Source organism: Schistocerca cancellata, chromosome 6, assembly GCF_023864275.1.
Source record: "Schistocerca cancellata isolate TAMUIC-IGC-003103 chromosome 6, iqSchCanc2.1, whole genome shotgun sequence".
In the NCBI taxonomy this organism is placed as follows: domain Eukaryota; kingdom Metazoa; phylum Arthropoda; class Insecta; order Orthoptera; family Acrididae; genus Schistocerca; species Schistocerca cancellata.
This window is the reverse complement of record NC_064631.1, coordinates 162018244-162033486: the sequence shown is the minus strand read 5'-3', so window position 1 is coordinate 162033486 and position 15243 is coordinate 162018244. Positions and strand designations below refer to the sequence as shown.

The following is a 15243-nucleotide window of genomic DNA, read 5'->3' as shown; positions in this document are numbered from 1 at the left end:
GTGAGAAACCGGAATGTTATATGTATACATTATTTGCGTACAAAACTTCCTCTGCGACTCCCAAAATAATAAGTTATGTCGCGGCAGACCTAGCATGTAAAAGGATACACGCAGAAAATATGCAAAGGAGATAAAAACTAGAAGCTTGAGCCGACCAGGAGAAAGGCGGCCTCCAACGGCTCCCATTCGCCGTTTTTGCTGACGCCAGCCGGCACGTCATGCACATCTGGGAAGACTTAAGCTGGCGCGACGACTTTAAACTCGGCCGTAATATCCGTCCCTTCTTCAAGGCGTCGCTCGTAAAAAAAGCGTGTTTACACTCGCGAGCATTTGTTACCGACAGCGTTACGAGCCGCCAATCACAGATCGCTCGTGGTCACCTCCCGGCCGCTCTCAATGAGTCGCACGCCATCTCGGCAGGACTTCTCCTTTGTCGTTTGTTATGGCCCATCACCGCTCGCTGTTAAAGCTGCTACCCGCGCTTAAACGGTCAGCGAGACAGTTGTTACAAAGGAACGACGCCGGAGAAAGAAACGTACCATTACGGAAATTCCTTGCGGTTCACGGCAGAGTTAGTGCAGCCTCCTATATCATTCACGCCTCCTTGAATCTATAATACTGCGCACATTAACGCCATTCGTCATGTAGATGAAAAATAAAAAAAAAAAGATTCGCAACTGCTTTCAGAGATTCTACCTCTTTCTTCTATACTCAAATATTGTTCTTTGGGATTTTTGCCACGTATTTCGTATATCAGATTCAAAAGCCTACGTTCCTTTTTGTATTTTGACAACGGCTCGCTACGAACCACGTAAAACATTCCACTTCAACAATTTTCGTCTGTTCGCCACTTCTAAATCGATTTCCTACAGTCTATTACACCGAGAACCGCAGAGAAGATCCAGAGAAAAGCAGTGCGTTTCGTCACAGGGTTATCTGGTAAACGTGATAGCGTTACGGAGAGTGTCAGACTCTGCAAGAGAGGCGCTCTGCATCGCGGTGTAGCTTGCTGTCCAGGTTTCGAGAGGGTGCGTTTCTGGATGAGGTATCGAATATATTGCTTCCCCCTACATATACCTCCCGAGGAGATCACGAATATAAAATCAGAGAGATTCGAGCGCGCATGGAGGCTTTCTGGCAGTCGTTCTTCCCGCGAATCGTACGCGACTGGAAGAGGAAAGGGAGGTAATGACAGTGGCACGTAAAGTGCCCTCCGCCACGCACCTTTGGGTGGCTTGCGGAGTATAAATGTAGATGTAGATGTAGCATACTCGGTGAACGGGCTTCTTCCACTAAGCTTCCAGATGCCTGAAGATGGGATGGTTCAAATGGTTCTGAGCACTATGGGACTTAACATCTGGGGTCATCAGTCCCCTAGGACTCAGAACTACTTAAACCTAACTAACCTAAGAACATCACACAGATCCATGCCCGAGGCAGGATTCGAACCTGCGACCGTAGCAGTCGCGCGGTTCCGGACTTCGCACCTAGAACTACTCGTCCACCGCGGCCGGCGAAGGGATGATTAATCTTTTATACAGTTAGCATTATTAATAAAAGGCATTGTGTTAGGAGGTGGAATTCTAGACACTGCAGTTAATAACTGACACGGACAAGTCACAACATTCCACCGCGACAGGAGCAGAAATTGAGATGGGGTGGGAGGAAGGGGGGAGTGAGTGGTACATCATGTATCCTCCACCATACACCGTAGCCTGCTGAGCATAGATATGGATGTGCGGAATCATTTGCACGAAAGCTGAAGTTTTGACAAATAATGGCTATTGCTCCGAAAAACGCCGTACCGAGGGGAGGTGACGCTGTGGTTAGCACACTGGACTCGCATTCGGGAGGACGACTGTTAAAACCCGCGTCCAGCCATCTACATTTTCCGTGATTTCCCTCAATCGCTTCAGGTAAATGCTGCGTTGGTTCCTGTGAAAGGGCACGGCCGACTTCCTTCCCCATCGTTCCCTAATACGATGGGACCGATGAGCTTGCTGTTTGGTCCCGTCCTCAGAGTCGACCAACCAACCAAAAACCCAGTTGTTTCGCCGAGTGCTGACTAGGTTACCTACAGCGGCAGGAGTGGAGCCAGTTTCGGAGACGACGGGTGCTGGGTCGCGTGTAGCGCCGGCCGGTCCACGTGGTGCGACTGGCTCACATTCCACACGGCTACTGGCAGCAAGGTCGCCGCGTGACAATACAGCCGCACAACCCGTTCTGCCACCGGAGCGCACAGTCAGCGGCGCAATGACCCAAAACACTGACAGCGCGACCAAGGCCGGAGCCCGACTGCTTAGTGTCGTGTACACACACTAGCGCCACGGGAGCTTGTGGTCAAGCCTGTTTGCATCTGCCTGCGTGATCGTTTCCGACTGGAGGCTGTAAATCTCTGTAGTCGTTACGTTTTACGGCAGTTTTGGACTTCATCGCCGTTATATGAGCAATATTCTTATAGAACAGGAGGAAAACGAACTAAAAATGACAGCTAGAGCGTTAATAGAGAAGGATTCTGAAGATCATCGATGAGAGAATGGTACTAACAAGGGAGATTAGGAGCATGCAGTTAAGAACTCTAGGGCTTTCAAATACTTAGGGTTCAAATGGCTCTGAGCAGTATGGGACTTAACATCTTAGGTCATCAGTCCCCTAGACTTAGAACTGCTTAAACCGAACTAACCTAAGGACATCACACACATCCATGCCCGAGGCAGCATTCGAACCTGCGACCGTAGCAGCAGCGCGGTTCCGGACTGAAGCGCCTATAACCGCTCGGCCACACCGGCCGGCGCAAATACTTAGGGAGCAGTCTTAACTGGAATATCATCTACACTTACACGACCACTATCCAGTGCACACTGGAGTGTCTTGCTCATCGAACTACTTTCATACTATTTCTCTACCATTCCAATCATTAACAACTCTCGGAAGAAAGGAACACTTAAATCTTTCCGTGCGAGCTCTGATCCCTATTATTTTATTGCAACGTCTTTCCTTCCTGTGTAGGTGGCCGTCAACAAAATATTTTCGCATTCGGAGCATAAAGTTGGTGATTTAAATTTCGTGAAAAGTTCTCTCCGCAGCGAATACCGTCTTTGTTATAATAATTATTGCCACACCAACTCGCGTATCATATCCGTGTCACTCACTGCCCTATTTCGCGATAATGCGAAACGAGCTACACTTATTCGAACTTTTTCTATGCACTCCGTCAATCCTGTCTCGTAAGGATTCGGTACCGCACACCAATACTACAGAAAAGGACGGACAAGCGCGGTATAGGCAGTTTCTTTAGTGGAGCTGCTGCGTCTTCTAAGTGTTCTACCAATAAAGATTCAATGAAGCACCACAATTTTACCTGTGTGATCGTTCCAATTTAAGTTATTCTTAATTCTAATCACTAGGTGTTTAGTTGGATTGACAGCCTTGAGATATGTGTGATTTATCGTGTGACTGAAATGTAACGGATGATCTCATACTTTTCAATATTTGGGGTCAACTGCCAGGTTTCACGCCATACCGATACCTTGTCTATCTCGTTTTGCAAATTCTCATGACTTTACGTGATGGTAAATGACAACATAATCTACGAGCAATTTAAGAGGACTGCTCAGATTGGCTCCTAAATCATTTATATAGGTTAGGAACAGCAGAGGACCTATAACACTTTATATTATATTATATTATAACACTTTTATATCACTTCTATTTTAGTCTATGACTTTCTATCAGTTACCGTGACCTTTTTGACATGAAATCACGAATTCTGTCGCAGAAGTAAGACGGTACTCCATTGACAAGCAATCCAATAATATGGAGGAACAGCTAATGAGTGTAATGCCTGCAAAGAGTTGCATGTTTGCAGTGAATTAACTTTTCAATGGCGAATTGCTAACAGTAACGTCGAAACTCCATAGACTGTCCTCCCCGCAGCGAATACCGCCTTTCTTTTAATAATTATTGCCACACCAACTCGCGTATCATACCCGTGCACAATATGAAAATTCTGCACTTACAAGAAAATTATACGAGACACGATCACGAAGCAAGGATATGCAGAGAAGAGTTATTAACTTTGAAAATAAGGCGTTAAGAAACGTTTCTGGACTGTGTTTGTGCATGACAGTTTCAGGAGAAGAAAACTCGGAAACTTATTCACTGCACATTCAGCCGGATGTGATAGGTACAAAAAGGACCAAGAGAATTGAAAGACTGGAATAAGTGCAAGAAGGAAAGCTATAAGAAAGGATAGCCCTTGCCAGACGAAAGCTGAGGTGACAGGATAGAGTCACGAAAGATTTCAACGCCCTGGGAGCTCACGAGAACAAAGCTGCAGGCAGAAAACGATGGAAAAGGCTAAAGAATGAGGCAATGACTCGACTTCGGTTCGTCCGGACATGCTGGGAAGAGTAGTGAGTATGGGTAAAGAAGGAAATTTAAAAAAGAAAAGGTTCGGAAATTGTAGTCAAGTTTAAGGTGAAACGATCTGAAAGAGAAGATTCGCTGACGACAGTGATGTCGCCTGTGAAAATGAGACAGAATTACAGGAACTGTTGAATTTTAACAGGCGGTCTACTGAAGGAATATAGATTTCAAATATGCAGAAAAATTAGAGTACTGAGGGGCAGCGGAAATGAAATTAGCCCAAACTTATTATTGAAATTGGGACTACTTAATAGACGAAGTGAAGCAAAATAACGCTTAACAGAAGAAACAAGGAGGTCGTATGGAGCGATTACAGGCCATGCGAACATTCTTCAACGTTAGCAGCATGACACACAGGATTTCGTTTCAGACAGGAATTTCTTAGAATGTACGTCTGGAGCACAGCTTTGCGTGGAAAAACAGAAAAGACGATAATCGATACGTTTGAGATGTGGTGCTGCAAAAGAATACTAGAAAGTAAGTGGACTGATGCGATTAAGAAATTGAAGTCGTTGTCTGCGGAATCGGCCCGGATGAGAATATGCGTAAATTACTAAGCAGAAAAAGGGACAGGATGATTGGACAGGTATAAAGACATCAGGGTATAACTTCCATGGTATTAGTAAGCGCTCTAGCGGACGAAACTTGTTGGGGAATACTAAGATTGTAATATATTCAGGAATAATTACGGACGTTGAGCAGAAATGCTACTCTGCGATGAAGAGACTGGCTCAGGAGAGGAATCATGGTAGGCCGTATAGAATCTTATAGGAAGAAAAAAACTTCTCACGTGCTGACGTCAGGGGTTTAAAGCTAATTCTACGAATTTGATGCTGGGACACTGAGTTGCTGTAAAGAAATGTGTGACACTGATCCTGGCATAGTTCTGAGGCTAATTCTAAGGACAACGCCAACTAATAAGTCATTTTCATCCGTAAAAAGAAGCAAGAAACTGAATCGCGCCAAATCCAAGAAATTGTTGAGCGTATCATCATTTCCATCGTTCCTTCGCAGCAAGAACAATGGATTAACCAGACCTTGGGCAATGTAATGAGCTTCGGAAAACATGATGGTGTGAGTAACGCAGTGTACTTGAGGTAATTTTCCTGGCGTGCACTGTTACGTGGGATGTATCCAGCTGCGCAACAGGTACTTTACGCAGCGACGTATGTGGAATACTGGGTTCCTGGTAGGTATCATGCCGCATAGCCACCATACGACCAACTCATTTGCAGTGTGAACAAACAGAAAATATGAAACGTAAGATGCAATATATTGAAGATATTTATTGACATGTTTCGCGAAATGTAAATCTGATAAATAGGAACTCTAGTACGGCGTACCACCTTTATTTCTAATGACAAGCTTCACGTTAGACTACACCGAAACCTGATAATGAATACGAAAGGCGCGGTAATGAACTCTAACAGATGTCTCTTTTTGTAAGCTCAGATGCTGTGTGGGTCGATGCGCGTTTTGCACCGAGAATGCCCGTCTTTTTCCTGGCGGCTTACTAAGAAATGTAATTTACGCGAGTGACTGCACAGCCATTACGCACACTTTATGACGGATAATTACCCTGAAAAGCACGCGGCAGAGCTAGTCTCTGATACTGGCAAAATAAAGTCGAAAACAAGCTGTTAAGTGTAGGCACAGTAATTGAAGGTTGGCGAGAATTTTTTTTTTCAATAAAACGTTCTCCGTTTTCAAGTCGCGTCAATTCGAATAAAATCCTCGAGCTTTCGAGGACCATCTCTTCCATCGCCTTCAGGAGTTCACTGACTGCCGGGGCTGCTACGGTTTCTCGCTTATATAGACATGATGACGACATCATCAGCAGCCAATCAGATAGACCCAATGTGGCGCGCGCGCGTAAGTCGACCCGGGCAGCTGGCGGAGCTATTGCCCGTGGCAGCACCGGTGACGTCAGGTGGCGCCAGGGGTAGGCGCCACGGTGGAAACTGCCGCTCCAGCGTCGCGCATCTGTCCAAAGCCCGCCCCCACGCCCTGCTGAGTGTTTACCCCTGGTCACTGTCGAAATTGTTATTGTTTAAACGAATCTCTGCCGCTTCCTTTATAACGGAGTCCCAATATGTAGATGCATGAGCCAACACTTTTTTATTTTCGAACTGTATTTTATGTCCGTTTTCTACGCAATGCTCAGCTATGGTCGACTTGTCAAGCTCCCTTCGTTTTATATGGCACTTGTGCTCAGTACAACGCCCCGCAGCCGTGCGAATTGTTTGTCCGATATACATGCTGCCACATTCACAGGGTACACCACACACGCCGGACGCTCTAAGAGCAATGTCGTTTTTAACAGGGCGCAACATATCTCGTATATTGGGGGGCGGGCCGGAACACTGGTCGTAGCCCATGTTTCTACAGCAGCCGTCCTAACTTCCCGCTAGTTGCTCCCCAGTATGGCAGGAATGTAGTCCGTTTGGCCTCTTCTACTGATTCACCAGGCGTCTTTCGTCGGCGGGCCTTGAAAGCGTTTGCGATGTCTCTTTTGCCGCATGCATTTTCCCCGAAAACACGTTGTAAGTTCTGCAATTCAGACTGTAGGTGGTCGTCGTCAGAGATAATCTTGGCTCTATGAACCAACGTGTTCAGGACCCCTTTCTTGTGTACAGGGTGGTGGAAACTATTGGCGTTCAAGTTCCGATCAGTGTGTGTTGGTTTCCGGTACACTGAATGACCAAGCTGGTCTCCTGCCTTTTTTCATGATCCCCCTTCTTACATCAATAGTTTCTTTGTAATGTTCAATACTTCCTAGCGTTATGATGTGTACGCCTTGTGATATACTATTCAGGATGAGTAAGATTTTTCTGTCAATTTCCTGATATTCCGGGGAAAAAGACCAATCAAGGTAACCAGATAAAGTACGCAAACACTTGTATATATTGGGCTCTTCTCTGGGATAAGCACATCAGTTCACAAAAACTTGTCCTTCTCATTCATGTGAATTTTTCCATGTTGCAAGGTACAATTAACTGTGACTATTGCAGTAACTGCAACGGCGTATTATCCAATGAAACGATAACTATCAAAATCTTAACTGTTTTGTCGTGATAGTGTAGTGTGTTAAAACTTTTCCTTGCATCTATTTTTCACATTTTCAGCGGGGAACGTAACGTTGACAGTGTGGATGAAGCGAGAGAGAAAAAAAAAAAGAAATAACGCAGACAATGACTTTTTCTCTCGGGGCGTTAGGATAAACACCGTACTCGGTTATTACATTACGCGCCAAGGAAAAGTTGTACGATGGGAATTTCCTGATGCAGCCCGTCTCGTACAGTTGGTCTTACATTTCTTTCCCCTCATCTGACACGTGGCTACATGCTTCGAGACTGTAAATATTTACGCTGTCTCACTGAAGCAGTGAACATGCTCTGAACGAATGTGACGATTCATATATTGTAGGAGAAGATGCTGATGCGAGCTGCAGAGTTACTGAACAGTGGTTAAATGATACGGGAAAGGGAAATTTACGGCCATTAAATATGAAGAACAATGGATAAGAAAAATATGTTATAGCGTTAGAGAACAGAAAAGCATGAAAACACAATACCAGGTACAGATAGATTTACACAACAATAACTCATTACCTTAACGGACAAAAGCCAAAGGTTACATTTCAAAGTGATAGACAAATTCGATGTAGATAGATCATTTCAGTAGACTTCTGCCGATAGAAGCGAAGAAGTGGTTCATTAAAGGAAGCCAGATTGCTTGATACGCAGTTCTGTAACATTAGTAAGATCTAGATTACTAGGAAAAAAGGAGGACGTAATTAAAAGCGGAGACAACCAGAGCGATGTCGCAGAGAAAAGAAAATATAGAGCAATGGAATAATATGTTTCAGATCCTTATGGTCCATCTACTTCTTTAATTCTTTAGTGAGCAGCGTCCCAGATTTCTCACAAGCTGGGGAGTCTGTATGCACAACAACGTATCTTTAGTAACTGCTCGTCCTCCGAAAATGAGTTGATGGAATTCCATGAAACTTTTGAGGTCTTAAGATTAGGATCCGAAATGGAGAAACAGTTTCTCATTAATATGTTGGACAAGTCATGCGAGCAGTCTCGTTTTCATTTCTTTGTCAGACCCGTTACGTTGGAGAAACGAAGGTCTCAGGATCGTAAAATGTTCTATTATCAGTGCTGCTCACATGTCAAACAGTCAAAGAAAGAAAACACGAGCAGTTATTAGTTTCGATGAAAACGAATCGTGCTCAGTGTGAAAAATTATAGGGGCACTAACTAACAATTGAAAGTAATAAAATACCTCCACATAAAAACAGAGCAGAATACAGGAGCGCACTGGCTAAGGCAGGCAAGCAACGAAATTATTAAGTGGAGTTTTACGGAGTACGCACATGAGATCAAAACGAAGATTAAGATATCCAGAACTATTGTAGGAATTATAGTAACGCATGGAACAGAAACATGGGAAATAACTAATAGAATTTTTAAGAACGTATTCTCAATGGAGATGAGTGTTTTGGAGGTGTTGCTGAAAGTTGACACTACATAAGAGAATGAAACCGGACACCGCTGAAGTGGATATAATCGAAGCAAAACGACTGAGAAGATTTGGTCATGTGTGCAGTTTAGGTGAGAACAGGAGGCCTAAGAAGATAACGAAATGAATTCCACCCAACAGAAGGAGCAAAACTAAATAATCATCAGCAAGAAGACGTACCAAACTGTCATCTAATATTAATGGTAAACTTATAGAACAACTAAACAAGTACTGATATATGGGAGCTAACATTAAAACCAAGTGGGATGTCTCGGAAGAAATTAAGCTCCGTATTGAGAAAGCCATATCCGTGTTTTGTAAAATGGCCAATGTTTTCGAGAGCTATCATCTGTCAATCGAAACAAAATTAAGATTTATACGTTGCTACATATTTCCCATCCTTTTTTTTTGGAGATGAGACTTGGAATTTCACCGAGAAGACAGGCAATTGACTGAAGATGTGGCTGTATAGACGAGTGCCACGGGCAGAAAAAATTCCAAATAAACTCGTTCTCCGCAAAATGAAGAAAGAAGTAGTCCCAAACACAATAAAATGCAGAAAACAGCATTATCTCGACCACCTAATTAGGAAATACGTATAAACTGCTTCAAAACATTTTTGAAGGAAAGGTATCTGGTAGAGAAGAACGGTAAAGAAGAATATCTTGGCTTCGAAACTTAAGGACATGGACTTCACATATAACTATGGTGGTCACCAGTATCCAGAAAAGATCTACAGGGTGTTAAAGCGTCGAATGTTTTGAGGGTGGTAGTATCCACCAAAACAAATACGAGTCCAATAAACATGGTCTCTACAATGTATACCTAAAGACTTACGAGCACTTCATCTTCGCTACTGTCAGACACAGCACTTCACCTGAAAGATCTTGCCTTCCACATTTTGGGAGGAAGTAGTATGGACTAAACAAGAAGATCGGCTATAAAATGAGTATGTTAAGAGCTATGGGCACATATTCATCTTCGCTACTATGAAACATCTGTTGAATTAAACAAGTGGTCATAGAATTAAGGTATGTATATCAGAGCCGATGTTTATTGCAGTTTTTCCGTGTTTTTGTGGATAATATCACCTCTGAAAATATTAGACACTAGTTTTTTAACACCTTGTGTATCAGTAAAAGGCTAACCCGGTACACAATGCCAGTGACAGGTTGCCTATCTAACAGCTCCCACGAGCAACAAAAATTTTATTTCGTAGAATAATTAATCGAATTTAAAAATCTAAAATGCTGCCATGCTCTAATGGTTAACAGGCATAAGCTTAAACTAAAGGTTCGGCACAGTGAGACAGCTAAAGCTTTACCGTTAGAAACTTGGGTATATGTCTCGAGGCAGCGTAACTCAAGACACGCAAATTGGTTCGAGTTCTGACCGCTGCACCAGAAACTCTAGAGACACCAGGTGGGATGGAGAGTGCGCACCAGAACAAGCTTCGTAGGTACACTGTCGCTGGTGGTCGCTACATCGAGTCGCTGTTGTAATGCACGAGTATTGTTCCGTAAGTATATTGTGCTGGGTTCTGTTTTGCTTTACGATAATGTAAACACGTAATGTTTAAGTGTTAATAGAAATAAATGTGCTTAAGTGGTAAATGGATGTTTCGTTATATTTATTTTCTAACTGTTACCTAGTAATTGTACCGTGTCACGCCTATTGCAAATTCCTGGAGCAGAAGTGGATGAGTTTAATTAGTTTAGTTTTAGTTGTGTCATGTTCCATAAATCATTTTCCAGATTATTTTATCGATATGATGTAAAACAGGTCAGTTTGCAAGATATATATAAACACATGAATAGTGCTTATATTAATATTACTGAAATTTTTAGTTCTACACATGCAACTACATTTAGAGGTACCATTTCTGAAACAGAAACTCGTCCATGAAGTACAAGCAGTTGTCCAAAACAAATGATTTTAAGCTAGATGTAAAACTAGATCTGCTACTTGCCAGACATTTTGCGTTGTTGGGCAAATGATCAAAGATTTTTGAACAACTGACAGCTTCAGTGACGGATAGGTCATTTTTTCCTCTAGTGTTGTATGTATGAACATCACTGTTCTTCGCGAATTGAGACGGATTATTTGTAACGAATTTCATTAGCGAATATATGTACTCTGATGGTGCAGTTAAAATACCTAACTCTTTGAAAAGGTGCCTGCATGACGTCCTTGGGTGAACAGCACTGCTCTCTTTTGTGCAATCAATACTTTATGTCTAAGTGGTGAGTTACCCCAGAAAACTATTCCATAAGACGTTATTGAATGGAAATACGCAAAGTACGTTAGGAGGCTGATGTGTTTATTACCAAGACTAGCGATTATACGAAGAGCGGAAGAAGCTAAACTTATTTGTTTGAGAAGCTCAGTAATATGCTTCTTCCAGTTCAAGTTGTCGTCAATGTGAACACCCAAAAATTTGGAGAAATTTGCCCTGTTAACTGAGCCCTGTTCATATGCTACATCAATTGTCGGTATGACTATTCGGTGTACAGAACTGGATATAGTGAGTTTTTTTCAAAATTAAGGGAGAGTCCATTTTCTGAGAACCACTTAATTCTTTGAAAGACATCCTTAACAATATCTTCAGCTGTTTTTTCTGGAATGGAGGTTATTATGACACAATCATCTGCATAAAGCACTAGTTCCGCTTGCTGAACGTTAAGTGAGAGGTTATTCACATGAATAAGGAACAGCAGAGGACAGAAAATTGAACCCTGTGGGACTCCCTTTCACTAGAATTTACCACCCTCTCAACATTATTTTCGCTATTCAAGACAACTTTTAGCTTTCTGTTCATTAAGTATGATTCAAACCAGATGTGTGCATAGCCTTCAGTTCCACAAAACCTGAGTTTTTCTAGGAGTGTGACATGATCCACATAGTCAAATGCCTTGGAGGGATCACAAAAAAATACGAACTGGCGATAATTTGTTATTTAGGGCTTGTAAGAGTTAAACACCTGAACTGAAGCTGTCGTAGAACGGAAACGGTATGTTGCCGGACGTGGGTTCCTATTCAAAATGTTAAGTACTCACACCCCTCTACAAGTCCTAGAGTTTGTAACGGGCATTTCCGATCACCCTGTATGCACGATTTTCTTTTCTAAAGCTTTTTCTTGGTTAAATGCTTGACGTCACATATTTAACACATTAACTCATTTGTAAACTTGAAGATGTTTTATGCGTGGATGTACCATTTTTTGAGGAGTTGGAGATTGGGGGAGGGGTTGCTGATAGTCACTGGAAGAAGAAGAGGCACTGTGTGGGGTCGGAGGGAGCGGTCTGCTGTAGGTAGTTACCTGCTGGATGGCGGCCTGGTCGCGCGGCGTGATGGCGTCGGTGCCGATGCCGGAGTCCGGCGAGGGCAGGTCTACGGTGAGCCCGGCGGCGACCACCGCCTTGGCGCCGGCGGCCGTCGCGTGGTACGAGCTGCCGCCCCGCACGTACCTCTCGACGAAGGAGGCGGCGCCGGACGACGCGGCCGACGCCGACACGGACGCGGCGCCGGCGGGCTCGGGGCTGTCGCCGTAGGCGACCACGCTGTGCGGCGTCTGCTGGCGCGAGTAGCCCGCCTGCTGCTGCTGCTGCTGCTGCTGCTGCTCGAAGTAGTCGCGGTAGTAGGGCTCGGCGACGCTGAAGGCGGTGCCGGCGGCGGCGCGCACCCCGACGCCCGCGCCGGCGCCCGCCAGCGTCGTCACGTAGCCGTTGGCCGGCGCCGACGTGACGGCCGCCGCCGTCGTGTACGGGTCCGAGTAGGCGATGGGCGACGGCGACCCGCTGTGGAACATGTGCGAGCCGGCCGACGCGTACGCCGACATGGGCTTGAGGCCGTCGGCCGTCGCGATCAGCTCGATGGGCCCCGCGGCGGCGGCGGCGGCGTCCGCCAGCAGCGACGACGTCGACGACGGCGTCCGCGAGCGCGCCGCCAGCGCCTCCTCCTGCTTCACGCCCGCGTCCACCTCGCCATTCGCCGACACCACCACCAGCCTGCGCTGCTGCTGTTGTTGCTGCAGCTGCGGCTTGATGTCCGCCGGAGACTTGCGGTGGTGGCTCAGGTCCTCGGGCTCGCGCTTCACGTGCAGCTGCTGTTGCTGCTGTTGTTGCTGCTGCTGCTGCTGTTGCTGTTGTTGTTGCTGCTGCTGCTGGAGGAACAGCCCCTGAAGCTCCGCCGCCGACACGATCGTCTGCGAAGCGCCGCCCAGCGTCGCGGAAGGCGGAGCGATAAGCTCTAGCCCCGCCCCGGCCGCTAGCCCGTTGGCCGCCTTCAGCTGTGACGTCAGCAGGGGGCCCCCTCCGCCCGACGACGAAGTCGTCCTGAAACGTAGAGGCGCGCGCCGCTGACGTTCTGCGCATGCGCTAAGGCTTTCTGGTTTGTTTGACAGCTCCGCTAGCAGGGAGCTGCTGGCACCTGTCGCGGAAACGGGCGTTTCCTGGTCTACACCACTTCCTAATCGTAATCCTCCCCCCTCTTCACACACACACACACACACACACACACACACACACACACACACACACACACACACACAGAGACCGCTCGACATGATGACATGGCACAGACACAAATATGAGACATGACAGTAATATAGTAGCCTATAGAGCTCTAACTTTGTACGCGTGTATTTGAGAACCGACCACTTGACAGGAACTGACTTTGTATTTATCTATCATTGTGCCTAAAAATGTCATTTCTCATATTCGACAAAAACCTTCCTACTGCAAGGCGGTGTCGGATCAGCGTTAGTGTCTGTTATGTATGAAAAACAAATGAACCAGATTTATAAGGCGAAAAATGTCTTGTGATATGTGTTCCGGTACTCCACTTGTGGCAGAAAGCTTAATAATAGTGCCATGTCTTGTAATCAATATAGCCATTACTACAAATTATTATTATTATTATTATTATTATTACTACTATTGTTATTATTGTAAGGTTCACTCACGAAGAGTATCTGCTTGCATACAACAAAAAGCCAGAAAGCCCTAAATCCTGTCTCGTGAAATAAATACATAATAAGGAAAATAAATAAATAAACAAATAGATAAAGGAGTGTTAAAAAATATTTCTCTGGTTAACAGAATGCTGATGTTCAGTCCCTCAGTGTCAACAAAATACTCACTCTCTCACACACTCTCTCTCTCTCTCTCTCTCTCTCTCTCTCTCTCTCTCTCTCTCTCTCTCTCACACACACACACACACACACACACACACACGTAGTGTGTATATTCGTATATGGACTGAAGAGACTATCTACACTAAATTTAGTCCTTCCCCTAATTGAGTGCTGATGCGCACAGTGGGATACCTTTACCAGGACGAATTGATAGAGGTCGTCGAAAATGTTGAACAAGGGTAATCCGTTTTTGCATTCTGACGGAATAGGGCAGATAGTCTAGCGGGTATGATGAGAGAGTTGGGGTGACAATGATTAAAACAGGCGTTTCTCGTTGTGGCGATATCTTTTCACTTTAGCCTATAATCACCAAATTTCTCCTCTGAATATTTTATTAACTCCCACATATATTAGAAGGAACGACCATCGTGATAAAATAAAGACAAATAACAGCTCGTACGATGAGGTTTACATGTTCATTTTTTCAAGCGTGCTATTCGAGATTAGAAAGATATAGAAATACTGTGAAATTAGTATTGTGAAACCTCTGCCAATCACTTAAAGAGTGAACTGCAAGAGTAGTTATGTAACTTACATGTCGACACGGCACTAATACAAGACATAGCGCACATATGTATGAGACACGGCAGTTAGTAATGTAATACTTTCCAAAGCTCGAAATTTGTGTGCATATCTGTGGAAAGGGAAAACTTGGCTGTAACTGAGTTAGTAGTTAATGTCCGCATGAAGCATCGCCGAGGTAAGACTTAAGCATATAGCAGTTTCTTCTTCTATTTTTAATAGCTCTAAAATTGTAATAAAAGGAAAAATAGTAGGGCAAGTAACAAATTTTGGATACTTGGGATACAATACTTCACAGGACAACGAAATTGATTTTCAACGTAAGATAAAGAAATTTCACACCGTTAATGATATTATAAGACGAAACTTTCAAAGCAAATTTATCAAAAAACACTTCAGAAGTTTTACAAAACACTGTTACTCCTGATTGTAATGTACAAAGCTAAAGCTGGGTAACAACAGTACATACACTGAGAAACCAGATAAGGAAAATGAAATTTCTCAGACATGCAATGGGATGCAAAAGGCAAGTCTGAACGCGAAATACAAATATAAGAGCAGAATTAGGTTTG

The 15243-nt window shown here is 44.3% G+C and overlaps 1 protein-coding gene across 8 annotated transcripts in view; it reads right to left on the bottom strand.

Annotated features, from left to right (window-relative positions):
- Positions 1-15243, bottom strand: part of LOC126191207 (protein grainyhead-like) — a 324436-nt gene that overhangs the window by 160284 nt on the left and 148909 nt on the right. For all 8 annotated transcript variants that reach the window (XM_049932006.1, XM_049932003.1, XM_049932008.1 and 5 more), the window contains exon 3: positions 12275-13289. In XM_049932006.1, coding sequence (XP_049787963.1) covers positions 12275-13289 — 1015 coding nt within the window. The remainder of the gene's footprint in view (positions 1-12274; positions 13290-15243) is intronic.